Here is an 11,218-nt window from a genome sequence, read left to right as displayed (position 1 = left end):
ACGGAGTCCGTTTGACCTTTTTAACTTTCTGGCATCTCAGCATCGACAGCCACCTGCTGAGGAACACGACGACGATTCGGATGAGGACAGTCAACTCCATGCTGCACGGTAACTGCTGACACATTTCTCCGACACAAATCGCCATAACCCACCCCCTTCCGCCACCACCCACCACCACCCACCACGGCAACTATATGTATTTTTGTTCTTGGCCTAGGAGAGCGACGAGTTCTGATCTGCCTCTTGCCATGCGCTTTCGACGTCTGAAGAAAACTTCCAGGGAGGCCGTTGGAGTATACAGGTAACCTAAACACCAGAGGTGACAAATTATACCGTTGTTTAAATTATTTAAATTGCTCGTTGGATTAATATTTCTCAAATTTATTTCCTTTTTCCGACTTGCCCTTTCCACGTACATTGTGGGTTTTCCCACTCAATCGATCGCAGGTCTCCAATACATGGACGAGGCCTGTTCTGCAAACACCCCATGGAGGCTGGAGAGATGGTTATCGAGTACTCCGGTGTTGTAATTCGCTCTGCTCTTACCGACAAACGAGAACAGTACTACCAGAGCAAAGTGATTCCGTTACACCTTCTTGCTCTCCTGTTACCCTCATTTCCTTCAAACCTCCATCCCATCTCTTACTTTATGTTTTCTTTCCAATTGCTTTCATCAATTCCTTAACCACCCTAGACCTAAAGTTATTTAATCACTCCCCTGCTAAAGCATCTCCTTTGTATTACAGGGACTTGGTTGTTACATGTTCAGAATGGATGACGCAGAGGTGGTCGATGCCACGACGCATGGAAACGCAGCACGGTTCATCAACCACTCGTGCGAACCGAACTGCTATTCACGCATCGTGTCATTGGATGGCCAGAAACACATCGTGATACTGGCACTGCGGCGTATACGACGTGGCGAGGAGCTCACGTACGATTACAAGTTCCCCATCGAGGGAGAAGCCAGCAAACTGCCTTGTAACTGTGGAGCGAGGCGCTGCCGAAAGTCCCTCAATTAGAAACGGAGGATCTCGACGCTGGGACCGGCGAGCTTGGACGATGCACTTTTTGGATGAGAAGCGGGGGGTGTGGGGAATTTTTACTTTTTACATCTGCAACGATCACGGCATGGACACGTTCATCGGAGAAGATAATGGATTGCAGTGGGACCTTGAACAGCAATGACGGGTAGTTTGTGTGATACTTTGAAGGGGTCATTGCGGCATAATTCTCCGTTGCGTCGTTATGTGCATTGCACTGTGACAATTGTCGAGAGTTGCATTTAACAGAATAAACAGGAATTGTGGTTATGAGGATATTATTGCTTCACACAAGGAATGGTCGAGTCGATTTGGGGAAAGGTTTGTAAAATTGTTGCATCAAAATCTTGAGCTATTCAAGTTATGTTTTGATATTTCTTGTAATAATTTGTCACTTTGAAGTGCTTGGTACAGCACAACAGTATAGTACAGTGCAGTGAGGACAAGGAGGGCTGCGTGTTCACTGCAGGACGAGGAGGGGGTGCGTGTTCACTGTAGGACGAGGAGGGGGTGCGTGTTCACTGTAGGACGAGGAGGGGGTGCGTGTTCACTGTAGGACGAGGAGGGGGTGCAGGGTCACTGAAGGACAAAGAGGGGGTGCATGGTGACTGTAGGACAAGGAGGGGGTGCGTGTTCACTGCAGGACGAGGAGGGGGTGCATGTTCACCATAGGACGAGGAGGGGTGCGTGTTCACTGCAGGACGAGGAGGGGGTGCATGTTCACCATAGGACGAGGAGGGGGTGCGTGTTCACTGCAGGACGAGGAGGGGGTGCAGGGTCACTGAAGGACAAAGAGGGGGTGCATGGTCACTGTAGGACAAGGAGGGGGTGCGTGTTCACTGCAGGACGAGGAGGGGGTGCGTGTTCACTGTAGGACGAGGAGGGGGTGCGTGTTCACTACAGGACGAGGAGGGGGTGCGTGTTCACTGCAGGACGAGGAGGTGCGCGGTCACTGCAGGACGAGGAGGGTGTGTGTGTTCACTGTAGGACAAGAAGGGGGTGCATGGTCACTGTAGGACGAGAAGGGGGTGCGTGGTCACTGTAGGACGAGAAGGGGGTGCGTGGTCACTGTAGGACAAGGAGGGGTGCGTGTTCACTGCAGGACGAGGAGGGGGTGCGTGTTCACTGTAGGATGAGGAGGGGGTGCGTGTTCACTGCATGACAAGGAGGGGGTGCAGGGTCACTGAAGGACAAAGAGGGGGTGCATGGTGACTGTAGGACAAGGAGGGGGTGCATGTTCACTGTAGGATGAGGAGGGTGTGTGTGTTCATTGTAGGACAAGAAGGGGGTGCATGGTCACTGTAGGACGAGGAGGGGGTGCATGTTCACTGTAGGATGAGGAGGGTGTGTGTGTTCACTGTAGGACAAGAAGGGGGTGCATGGTCACTGTAGGACGAGGAGGGGTGCGTGTTCACTGCAGGACGAGGAGGGGGTGCATGTTCACTGTAGGATGAGGAGGAGGTGCGTGTTCACTGTATGACAAGGAGGGGGTGCAGGGTCACTGAAGGACAAAGAGGGGGTGCATGGTCACTGTAGGACAAGGAGGGGTGCGTGTTCACTGTAGGACGAGGAGGGGGTGCGTGTTCACTGTATGACAAGGAGGGGTGCAGGGTCACTGAAGGACAAAGAGGGGGTGCATGGTCACTCGAAGGCAGGATTGGTCACAGTATTATTATATAAAGTGATGTATGATTAAAGTTAGTCATATTAGTTAAATTAAAACTAATAATTAAATAAGTTTGTATTAGGACATTGCATTTCTGTGTTGAGTGACTGGCTGGACACAACTTTGAGATTGTAGGTCCATTGATATTGAGTAATCTGCTGATGTGGACCTGCGACTGGGGTTGTGGATCCTCCGTTTGGAGAGGTTCTGGGATGAAAGGATCGAAACCTCAATGATGAACGGTGCCAGCTGATGATCCAGGAAGTTGGGAAATCAGTAAATTGTTTATAGGTTAAGATTATAACTTCAAATAAAATAACTTTTGTTCGTACTTACCAGTACATAATATATGTTTGTGTGTTTGTGTGTGTGGTGTTTATATATGTGTGTATGTATTGTTACGTCTGGCTTCCTCCTTGGGACTACGGTGCAGTAATTGGTCTTTATTTTAATTTGGAATAGGAAATGTGCAAGCAAGTGAGACCAGCACCACTCGGAAGGCAGTGCACGCATTTACTTTATTGCTTCATATCCGAGCAGCAACAGAAATATAAATTGAGAGAGAGAGAGAGAGGACATGCAGCATTGTTTCTTAGTGCTGCAGCATGTGTAAGCTACACTACAATCACTTATCTTATCCCGATGATGTGCAATGCCAATGAAAGGTGGCATCCTATGACTGTACTTGTTTGTGCAGCTTGCATCACTCTTTATCATGATTCCAATGGGTGAAACTGCCCATATCATATCACAAGTCCTATTCCAACTGCATGACTAATGAAGAAGTATAAGTTAAATGTCCGAGAGGAAGGGGGGGGGGGTTGTAGAACACCTCATTTCCACTGGCACATCAAAACTGCACCACATATCTACACAATTGTTCACCGCCATATCGGTTTAAGTTTTGTTCATTTCTTTGGCAGGGTTCAGGGGAGGAAGTGCAAGCACCAAAGCCACCGTCTCGCTCGGTGTGGGCTGGTGAGAGTGGCCGTAGGCGTGAATCCATGGAGCGCATTTTTCAAGTTGTGTGATGGGCTATGGGAAAGGGAAAACGCACACTCCTTGCCTATATGGCCTCAGGGTTGTTTGAAAAACACGGAACAAACTCTGAATGAAGGTCATCAAGTATTTCCAGCACCTGCAAAGCGTTGTTGAATTATAGGGGTGTTAGAAAACATTCAAACGGAACAAGATGATAGATTTAATGAACAAATGGTTTCAATATTAAAATCAAATCCATAACCGAGACAGCAAACAACAGTTGTTGGAGAGGAAAATTTCTTCCAGGACGGATAATGGGTCAGCTGTCAGGTGAAGCATCATTTGCCGGTGCACCTGGAGACTATCACGGGTATAGAAATGAATCCAACAGGACTTGATTATTACATGCTAGTCTGGTGGGCCAGTAAAATATATGTATTTACAGGAGCGAGGCTCATTGAAGAGCAAGGTAGAAGTAACATTGGGACAAACATCAAGGGAATGAATGAACAGGAAAGGAGGAGGGGAGGAAACACTGAAAATATAAAGATAGTTGAGTTCGGAAAGGTTAATCGGGGTAATAAGGATCGTGGGTACAGATGGAGGACAACAACAGATGGCAGTGCACTGATTGCTGGAAGCCCTGGATGGAAGAGCGAGACAGACCAGACTCTGGAAGGGGGTTCCATACATGAGAGAAGCGAGGAATGAAAGTTGAGGAGTGCAGTCACCCTGGATTTTGGAAGTTTAACCAGGAGGGTTTACTGGAAGAACACGTGCATCCTGGTAGTTCCTGGGAGGGTGGGTGGAGGTCGGAACACAGACAGAGCAGAGCAAGCTATGTCTGAGAATAGAAGACCACCAACCTCTCTGCGATATGAGAGCAACAGACCTTGTGCTTTGGCCTTGTCACTGGAGATTGCAATCCTTTTTAGAGCTTTAGAGTCCACAGAATCTAGGAGAGACAGATGTGATGCTGGGTTACCAACCCATAGCAGGGAGCAGTACTCCATTGAGCTACAGACAAAGACCTTGTGGACTGGGAGTGGTTCTGATTTTCCAAGGAAAGACTTGGATCAATGGAGGATGCCAAGTCTGCGGATGACTTTTAAAAGGCTAGCTGCTACACTACTTGGCCAAAAGTATGTGGACACCTGCTCATTCCAAAATCATGGGCATTACTCAAGAGACTTGGTCCCCCTTTACTGCTATTAACAGCCTCCACAAGATGATGGAACATTGCTGCAGGGATTTGCTTCCATTCAGCCACAAGAACATTAGTGAAGTTGGGCACTGATGTTGGGCGATTATGTCTGGCTCGCAGTCGGCGTTCCAATTCAGCCCAAAGATGTTCGATAGGGTTGAGGTCAGGGCTCTGTGCAGGTCAGTCAAGTTCTTCCACACCGATCTAGACAAACCATTTCTGTATGGACCTCGCTTTGTGCACGGGGGCATTGTCATGCTGAAACAGGAAAGGGCCTTCCCCAAACTGTTGCCACAAAGTTGGAAGCACAGAATCGTCAAGAAGGTCATTGGCCATGGAAACCCATTTCATGAAGCTCTTGACGAACTGTTTGTGCTGATGTTGCTTCTAAAGTCAGTTTGGAACTCGGTCGTGAGTGTTGCAACCGATGACGGACGATTTTTCCACGCGATGCGCTTCAGCACTCGGCAGTCCTGTTCTGTGAACTCGTGTGGCCTACCACTTCGTGGCTGAGCTGTTGTTGCTCCTAGACATTTCCACTTCACAGTAACAGCACTTACAGTTGACCGGGCCAGCTCTAGCAGGGCAGAGATTTGATGAACTGACTTGTTGGAAAGGTGGCATCCTATGACCGTGCCACGTTGAAAGTCACTGAGCTCTTCAGTACGGCCCCTTCTCCTGCCAATGTTTGTCTATGGAGATTGCATGGTTGTGTGCTTGATTTTATACACCTGTCAGCAATGGGTGTAGCTGAAATAGCCGAATCCACTAATTCAAAGGGGTATCCGCATACTTTTGGCCATGTAGTGTATGTGGTTGGTCCAGGAGATTTCATAGCTGCTGGTGGGGCCTAAAAGTTCAAGAAACTGAACTTTTTCCAATGGCTGACCATGGAAATAGATTGGTGGGTTCGTTTGCTGATCTTTCCAGAGGAACAGGATGCGACTGAAATTTTACATGATTGAAGGACATGTTCCATTTATCAGACCAGAGTCTAATCATCTCTAGGTCAGCAGAGAAAAACATAGCTGCAATCTGCTTCACAGAGGAATGAGAGTACTGTATGATACAATGTGGAGTCAAAGAGAGGTCATCTATATAAATGAGGAAGAAGACTAAGCCCAAACACTGCCCTCTGGAACTCCAGCCTCCATTAAAAGAGAGGAAATGGTTCCATTGATGGCAACACGTTAGCTGCATGAGAAGAGGAAATCAGAAATGAAGGAATGAAGGCAGCCTTCTATGCCACAAGCAGAGATCTTGGCAAGCAAAGGAGGAAGCCAGACCTTGTCAAATGCTGAGATATGCCCAGGGAGACAATCATAACCTCTTGTTTCGGATTGAGGGCTTCCAACCATTGCTGAGAGAGGAGCAGAAGCATGTCCAGAGTTGGTTGACTGGGACAGAATCCAAACTGATGGTCAGATCAGGTTTGAAAACTGGAAAGATTTGACATCAGAAGCAATGTTGAATTCCATGACCGTGCTTGTAAATGGAAGCAAGCTCACTGGTCAAAAGTTGGGAGGCTCTCTTTTTGCACCCTTCTTGTGGATGGCAAAGCTGTTTCCTGAATTCCAAGCAGAGGGAAAGTGGTTAAAGGAGGACAGAATGATAGGGGAAGCAAGAGCAGCAGAGCAGGATTTGAGAACATGGAAATCTGGGAGTATTGCCGAAGCAGGATCATGGCCGGACAGAACTTCTTCTCTCCCTCCTTCGGTGAGAAAGACTCCTTCAGAGTAGGTATGTCAGGGTAAGATGGGGATAGAACAGGATGGGTTGGGCACATGATATTTGGAGACGAACAAAGGGTTGTCGTACATCCTTTTGAAGTATACAAGGTGGGGGCAGAAGGGAGGGGGGGAGGGGTGCATGCTGTTTCAGGTGTTTCACGTTTCTATACTCGTGATAATCAAGCAAATTATCTTATTGACACTGAAATTGTCCTGACACCATTTGATCTGCGTTTGGGTGCCTTGTACCATTTTCTCACCAACGGCCTCATTGAGTGGACGAGTCCAAACAGTCCTTTGTTCTCAAGAAGTTGGGCAAACGCATTGTGCATGGGCTACATGTTTGGCTTTTTAGGTTTCATGCACAGAGAATGTCGTCGGATTTGCAGTTAACGGGCGAGTGGTACACCCTCGACCGAACACCGACCATTAACAATCTGTTGCTAAACGGTAATTTACTTGGTTGTTTTTTAAATGTCGAAACGTCCAGGAGTTTGTGTGCAATTTGGTGGTGGAATCATCTCATCCAAAGCACATGCGTATTTTTAAACCATGTCTTAAAGGTAATTGTCATTGGGCAGGAAGCGTGGCAATCTCGGGGAGGATCACACGTCATTCTAGAGCTTACGCGGTTCATCCAAAAGGTGCAAAAGTGAAAGACACACATCACAGCAAAGAAGTGCCAAGGGAAATGAGGAAATGAGGAAATAGACAAGCAGGCATGTCAACTACTGGCAGAAAGAAGCTGTCCATATGTAGCACGAGGTTCCTTCAAGTGCATAACATCAAGTGATTGTATGATACACAAACCAAAGGTCCACACATCGCTTCTACGTTTGACTCCAATGCCGATATCCACTATCCCTTTAAGCCGATTGGTGAACGGACTGCCACCATGACAGCACAGCACGGCACAAAAATGTCTGGAGGAAAAAAGATAGTGGTGAAAAAGTAACGGGAACAAAAAGTGATTTTCGAGGATTCGTAAAGACATTGAAATGCTGAGCATTCTGCAGAAACTGGTCTTGCAAGGTCAATCGTTGATAACACCGAACTTGTGCAACATTATGGTGTACGCTCGAAGGTGTAACTTCACTGTGGGTTCTTTTCACTCGCACCGGATCTCATGACGACACCGCACAAGGATGTTTCCATGGACCAGCTTCCAGTGAATGACGGTATGGGAACTCTACTCATTCGTTCGTTCGTTGACCTGCAAGTGTGCTCTGACTCCAGTGCACAATATAATCTCATCCTTCGAAATTGCAGTAATCCAAGTGAGCATACCGACCGTGCCCCGAACTTTCTCCAGTCAGCTTGTAAAAAATATATCAACCATTCAAGGAGTGCCAGCTCGAACCAACAAGTAAAATTATTCATAAAGATCAAAATAATTATTCCTTCCCAAACTTTCTGTCAAACAAACAAAGTGCTTCAGGATATCAAGATTTGGATTTCAATCCCACAATCCCAACCCCCACCCCCCAACCACCCCACCTTCCCAAACTAAAAGATCTTCTATTTACTCCTCTTCCTCCCTCGTCTACACTCTCCAGGGAGTCCCTCGTTCGGTAAACATTGCTTCTCGCTGAAAAGGAGAGCAGATGAACATCGAGAAATTGCAAACAACAAACACGGTTACAGTTGACCATTCTACATCACCATGATCAAGTTAATACCAGTCCGGTTACCAGTCGCCATTGTCCACGAACCCTCCCCTCTCTCACACCCCACGACGCAGTAACTGCAGAGTTGCCCTCAAATTCAATTCACCTCTCAATGTACCTTCCTTATCTTCACAAACTCAAACAAAAACTTCACCACCTGTACCAACCTCGTCAAAACATAACAATGATCATTGCTGCCCGAACGTTTTCATACATTATCCACGTACCAGTGGCTTCGACCCTCGTATCGCCCCATCCCCCATTAAAAATAAATCAAAACGTGTGTAACACAATCCGACCAGAGGTCCACTCACTAAAAACCAAACAACCCCCCCCGCCCCATGTCAGCCTAACAGCTTGCACCCACACAACCAACTCTCGTGTTCACACATATCCTATAACAGCCTCTTTTCATAAAAAATATAATCACTAAAAATATATTCCCCTCATTGAAAAAATATCCCCATTTCCTTCCCCTATATAAATCTTCCATTCCCCCCCCCCTTTTTCCCACCTCCCCCACACACACACACTTTCTGCTCATCATGACCTTATCTTAACCCTTATCCATCACCCACCATAAAAGTTAGTGCATTTCCTCCCTCCACACAATAGTAGTCTGCCCTCCATTCATGACAGCAAATCGGTCGTGATCGAAGATAGAATTCCGTTAACCACCCCCAATCCTTGCAAGCACAGCACCACTGAAAAAAATTCAAATTGATCACCACAATTGCACCTCCACTCTTAATAAACTAAACGATTGCTTTGCTTGCTAACCAGAACCCCTTCTCTTAATACTCGTGACCACCATTATGATCCGTAATACAAACGTGGCATCCTGGTAATCTATCGATAAACTTATATCACAACTTGTTTCACCTTCCATCACTTTCCTCACTCTCAACAAAAATTGCCGTCACTTAACAGCATACCCCGTTCGGTGATGTGGACTCAATTTTTTCTCCCTTTTCCCTTCCCCTTCAGGCACAGAGGTTGTTAAGAGCGAGTCGGGCACCGGTGAGTGCCGGGAGTCTCGGTGCCTCGGACCCTGGGGAATCGAACGTCGTGGCGAGAGATCGAGAGGCGGTCATGGGGACGAGGTGAAAAAACTAATCGATGGCAGAAAGTCAAACGAGCTAGGTTGAGGGTGCTGGGTGCATCACAGAAGAAGTGGAATTTCATCTCATTGAGAACATGGTGTTTAGGAGTGGTGAGGAAGTAAGGTGTGACCTTTATAAAGCATCCTTAAATGTATACGAATAACAAAAAATGGTAAATGAATATACACCATATATGTTCATATTCCATACGTTTTCAGGAGTGAAGAGAAGACTAAGGTTAAGGAAAAGGTGCAAAGGGGTTTGGAAAGAAGGAAAGGAGTGAGGTTAAGTTGACTTGAAAAGGATACAAAATGAGGAACGTGGAGTTCCAGGTATGGAGGGTTGAATGACAAGGGATAGAAAAAGTACAAGGACGAGGGATCACAAAAGAGATCAAATGGAATAAGTAGGAAAGGAAGGACACGTGCACAGAATAGATTGTTATGTGAGCTGAGGTGAAAAGAAGAGCAGAAAATGAATGGAGGAGCAGCAGGAGCGAGGCCTGTGTAGTTTTAAAACGATTCAAATTGCGGTTTGGTAGGTTGTGGGTGCGAGGGTTGAATGTCCAAATTCAGCTGTAAATGGGCCTGCAGAGCGTCCGTGCTGAGACAAACCGAGGGGCAAGCGGTGCAATTAAGGGGTCGTACAGTGTCAGAGAAGATTGTCTCGGGTATCCGTGTTTCCCGTTTGACCTCGTCATCTTGTTTGGTGCCATCTATCCTCTCAATTTCCACATGGTCGTCTTGCATTCTGAAGGGGAAAGTCAACGTCTGTTCTTCTGCCTTTACCTTGGCTTCCACTGCATGAGCGGCGGAAGGTACATTGCCTGACGCTTGTGTCACGGTGGCCATTATTCCAGAACACGCTGTGAAGGCAGACGTCACAGGAACAAAAAATGTCGGAGAAACACCGACGGCCATGTTCGAACCGTCAACGGCAACATCCAATACGCTGGCAGCCGTGTCAGAGAGGGCCGGAGTCACGATCGAGGTGTTGGGAACCATCGAGGTCAAGGTGGAAATCGAAGCCGGTTTTGCAGTAGTCGTGGATGTACTGGCAGAACAAGTAGCCACATCGACGGTGGTGGAAACGGCTAGCGCATGTGTGGCGGCGTGACGCTCCAAGAGACTGCGATGAGAGAATTTTCTGCTGCATGCCGGGCAGGAAAAACTGCGCTCGCCCCGGTGCAAACGCATGTGCACATTTAAGGAGCTCTTCTGTGTGAACCTTTTATTGCACACGGTGCACTGGTATGCACGCACACCTGTATGGGTGACCATGTGCTTGATAAGGTAGTCCTTGAGTGAGAAGGAACGCCAACACACCCCACACTGGTGAGGCTTCTCACCTTGGGGAATGTATCGGGAAGAGAAAAGGAAGAGGTAACAATTTGAACAAATAAGTTTCATGTTGGATCCCTTCCTGGATCATTAAACAACTCATTGCTATTACACCCAGAACATGGGGGTGGGAGGGGTAGTGTGGGGGTGTGGAGGGACAGTGTCGGGGGGGGGGTTGCTTCTTGTGTAGCGCACATATAGTCAAAGGGAACTATTTTATCCTGGAGACAGTGGACTTGCCATTTTAAACAAAGCACTTAGGAGACCACCCTCGCCAATTTCAATACCGGCATTTCTAATAGGCCGAGATTTTTAGTTAATGAGTTTTTGAAGTTGAATTAGAATGATCACTTTTACGATGCAACAATTCATGCAACTGTATCTTGTTCTTCATTCTATGCAGAATGTGGCTGCGGATAGCATCGATTGCTGGGGGCATGGCTGTGCCGCTGATACAGTGCTCCCTGTTGGTTAGAGCAGCGAT

General features: G+C 47.2%; 2 protein-coding genes across 9 annotated transcripts in view; one reads left to right on the top strand and one right to left on the bottom strand.

Moving 5' to 3' along the window:
• Positions 1-1,313, top strand: part of LOC147010304 (histone-lysine N-methyltransferase 2A-like) — a 155,134-nt gene extending 153,821 nt beyond the window's left edge. For 6 of the 7 annotated variants that reach the window (XM_085859137.1, XM_085859136.1, XM_085859140.1 and 3 more), the window contains 4 exons: positions 1-108; positions 218-301; positions 448-577; positions 747-1,313. In XM_085859137.1, coding sequence (XP_085715263.1) covers positions 1-108; positions 218-301; positions 448-577; positions 747-1,022 — 598 coding nt within the window. In that variant the 3' untranslated portion in view covers positions 1,023-1,313. The remainder of the gene's footprint in view (positions 109-217; positions 302-447; positions 578-746) is intronic. The other variant, XR_015052271.1, reaches the window with a different exon arrangement.
• LOC147010303 (zinc finger and BTB domain-containing protein 20-like) overlaps positions 1-11,218 on the bottom strand; it is a 46,327-nt gene that overhangs the window by 14,339 nt on the left and 20,770 nt on the right. Inside the window, exon 4 of one of the 2 annotated variants that reach the window (XM_085859163.1) lies at positions 3,188-10,742. The exons of the other annotated variant lie outside the window; for it this stretch is intronic. Coding sequence (XP_085715289.1) covers positions 9,907-10,742 — 836 coding nt within the window. The 3' untranslated portion in view covers positions 3,188-9,906. Of the gene's footprint in view, positions 1-3,187; positions 10,743-11,218 lie in introns of those variants that run through there. 2 annotated transcript variants of the gene reach the window in all.

This window comes from Eptatretus burgeri, chromosome 16 (assembly GCF_056783735.1).
Source record: "Eptatretus burgeri isolate ZD-2024b chromosome 16, Ebu_testis_v1, whole genome shotgun sequence".
Classification (NCBI taxonomy): domain Eukaryota; kingdom Metazoa; phylum Chordata; class Myxini; order Myxiniformes; family Myxinidae; genus Eptatretus; species Eptatretus burgeri.
Note: the sequence above shows the minus strand (reverse complement) of the source record. Positions and strands in the feature narration are given on the sequence as shown.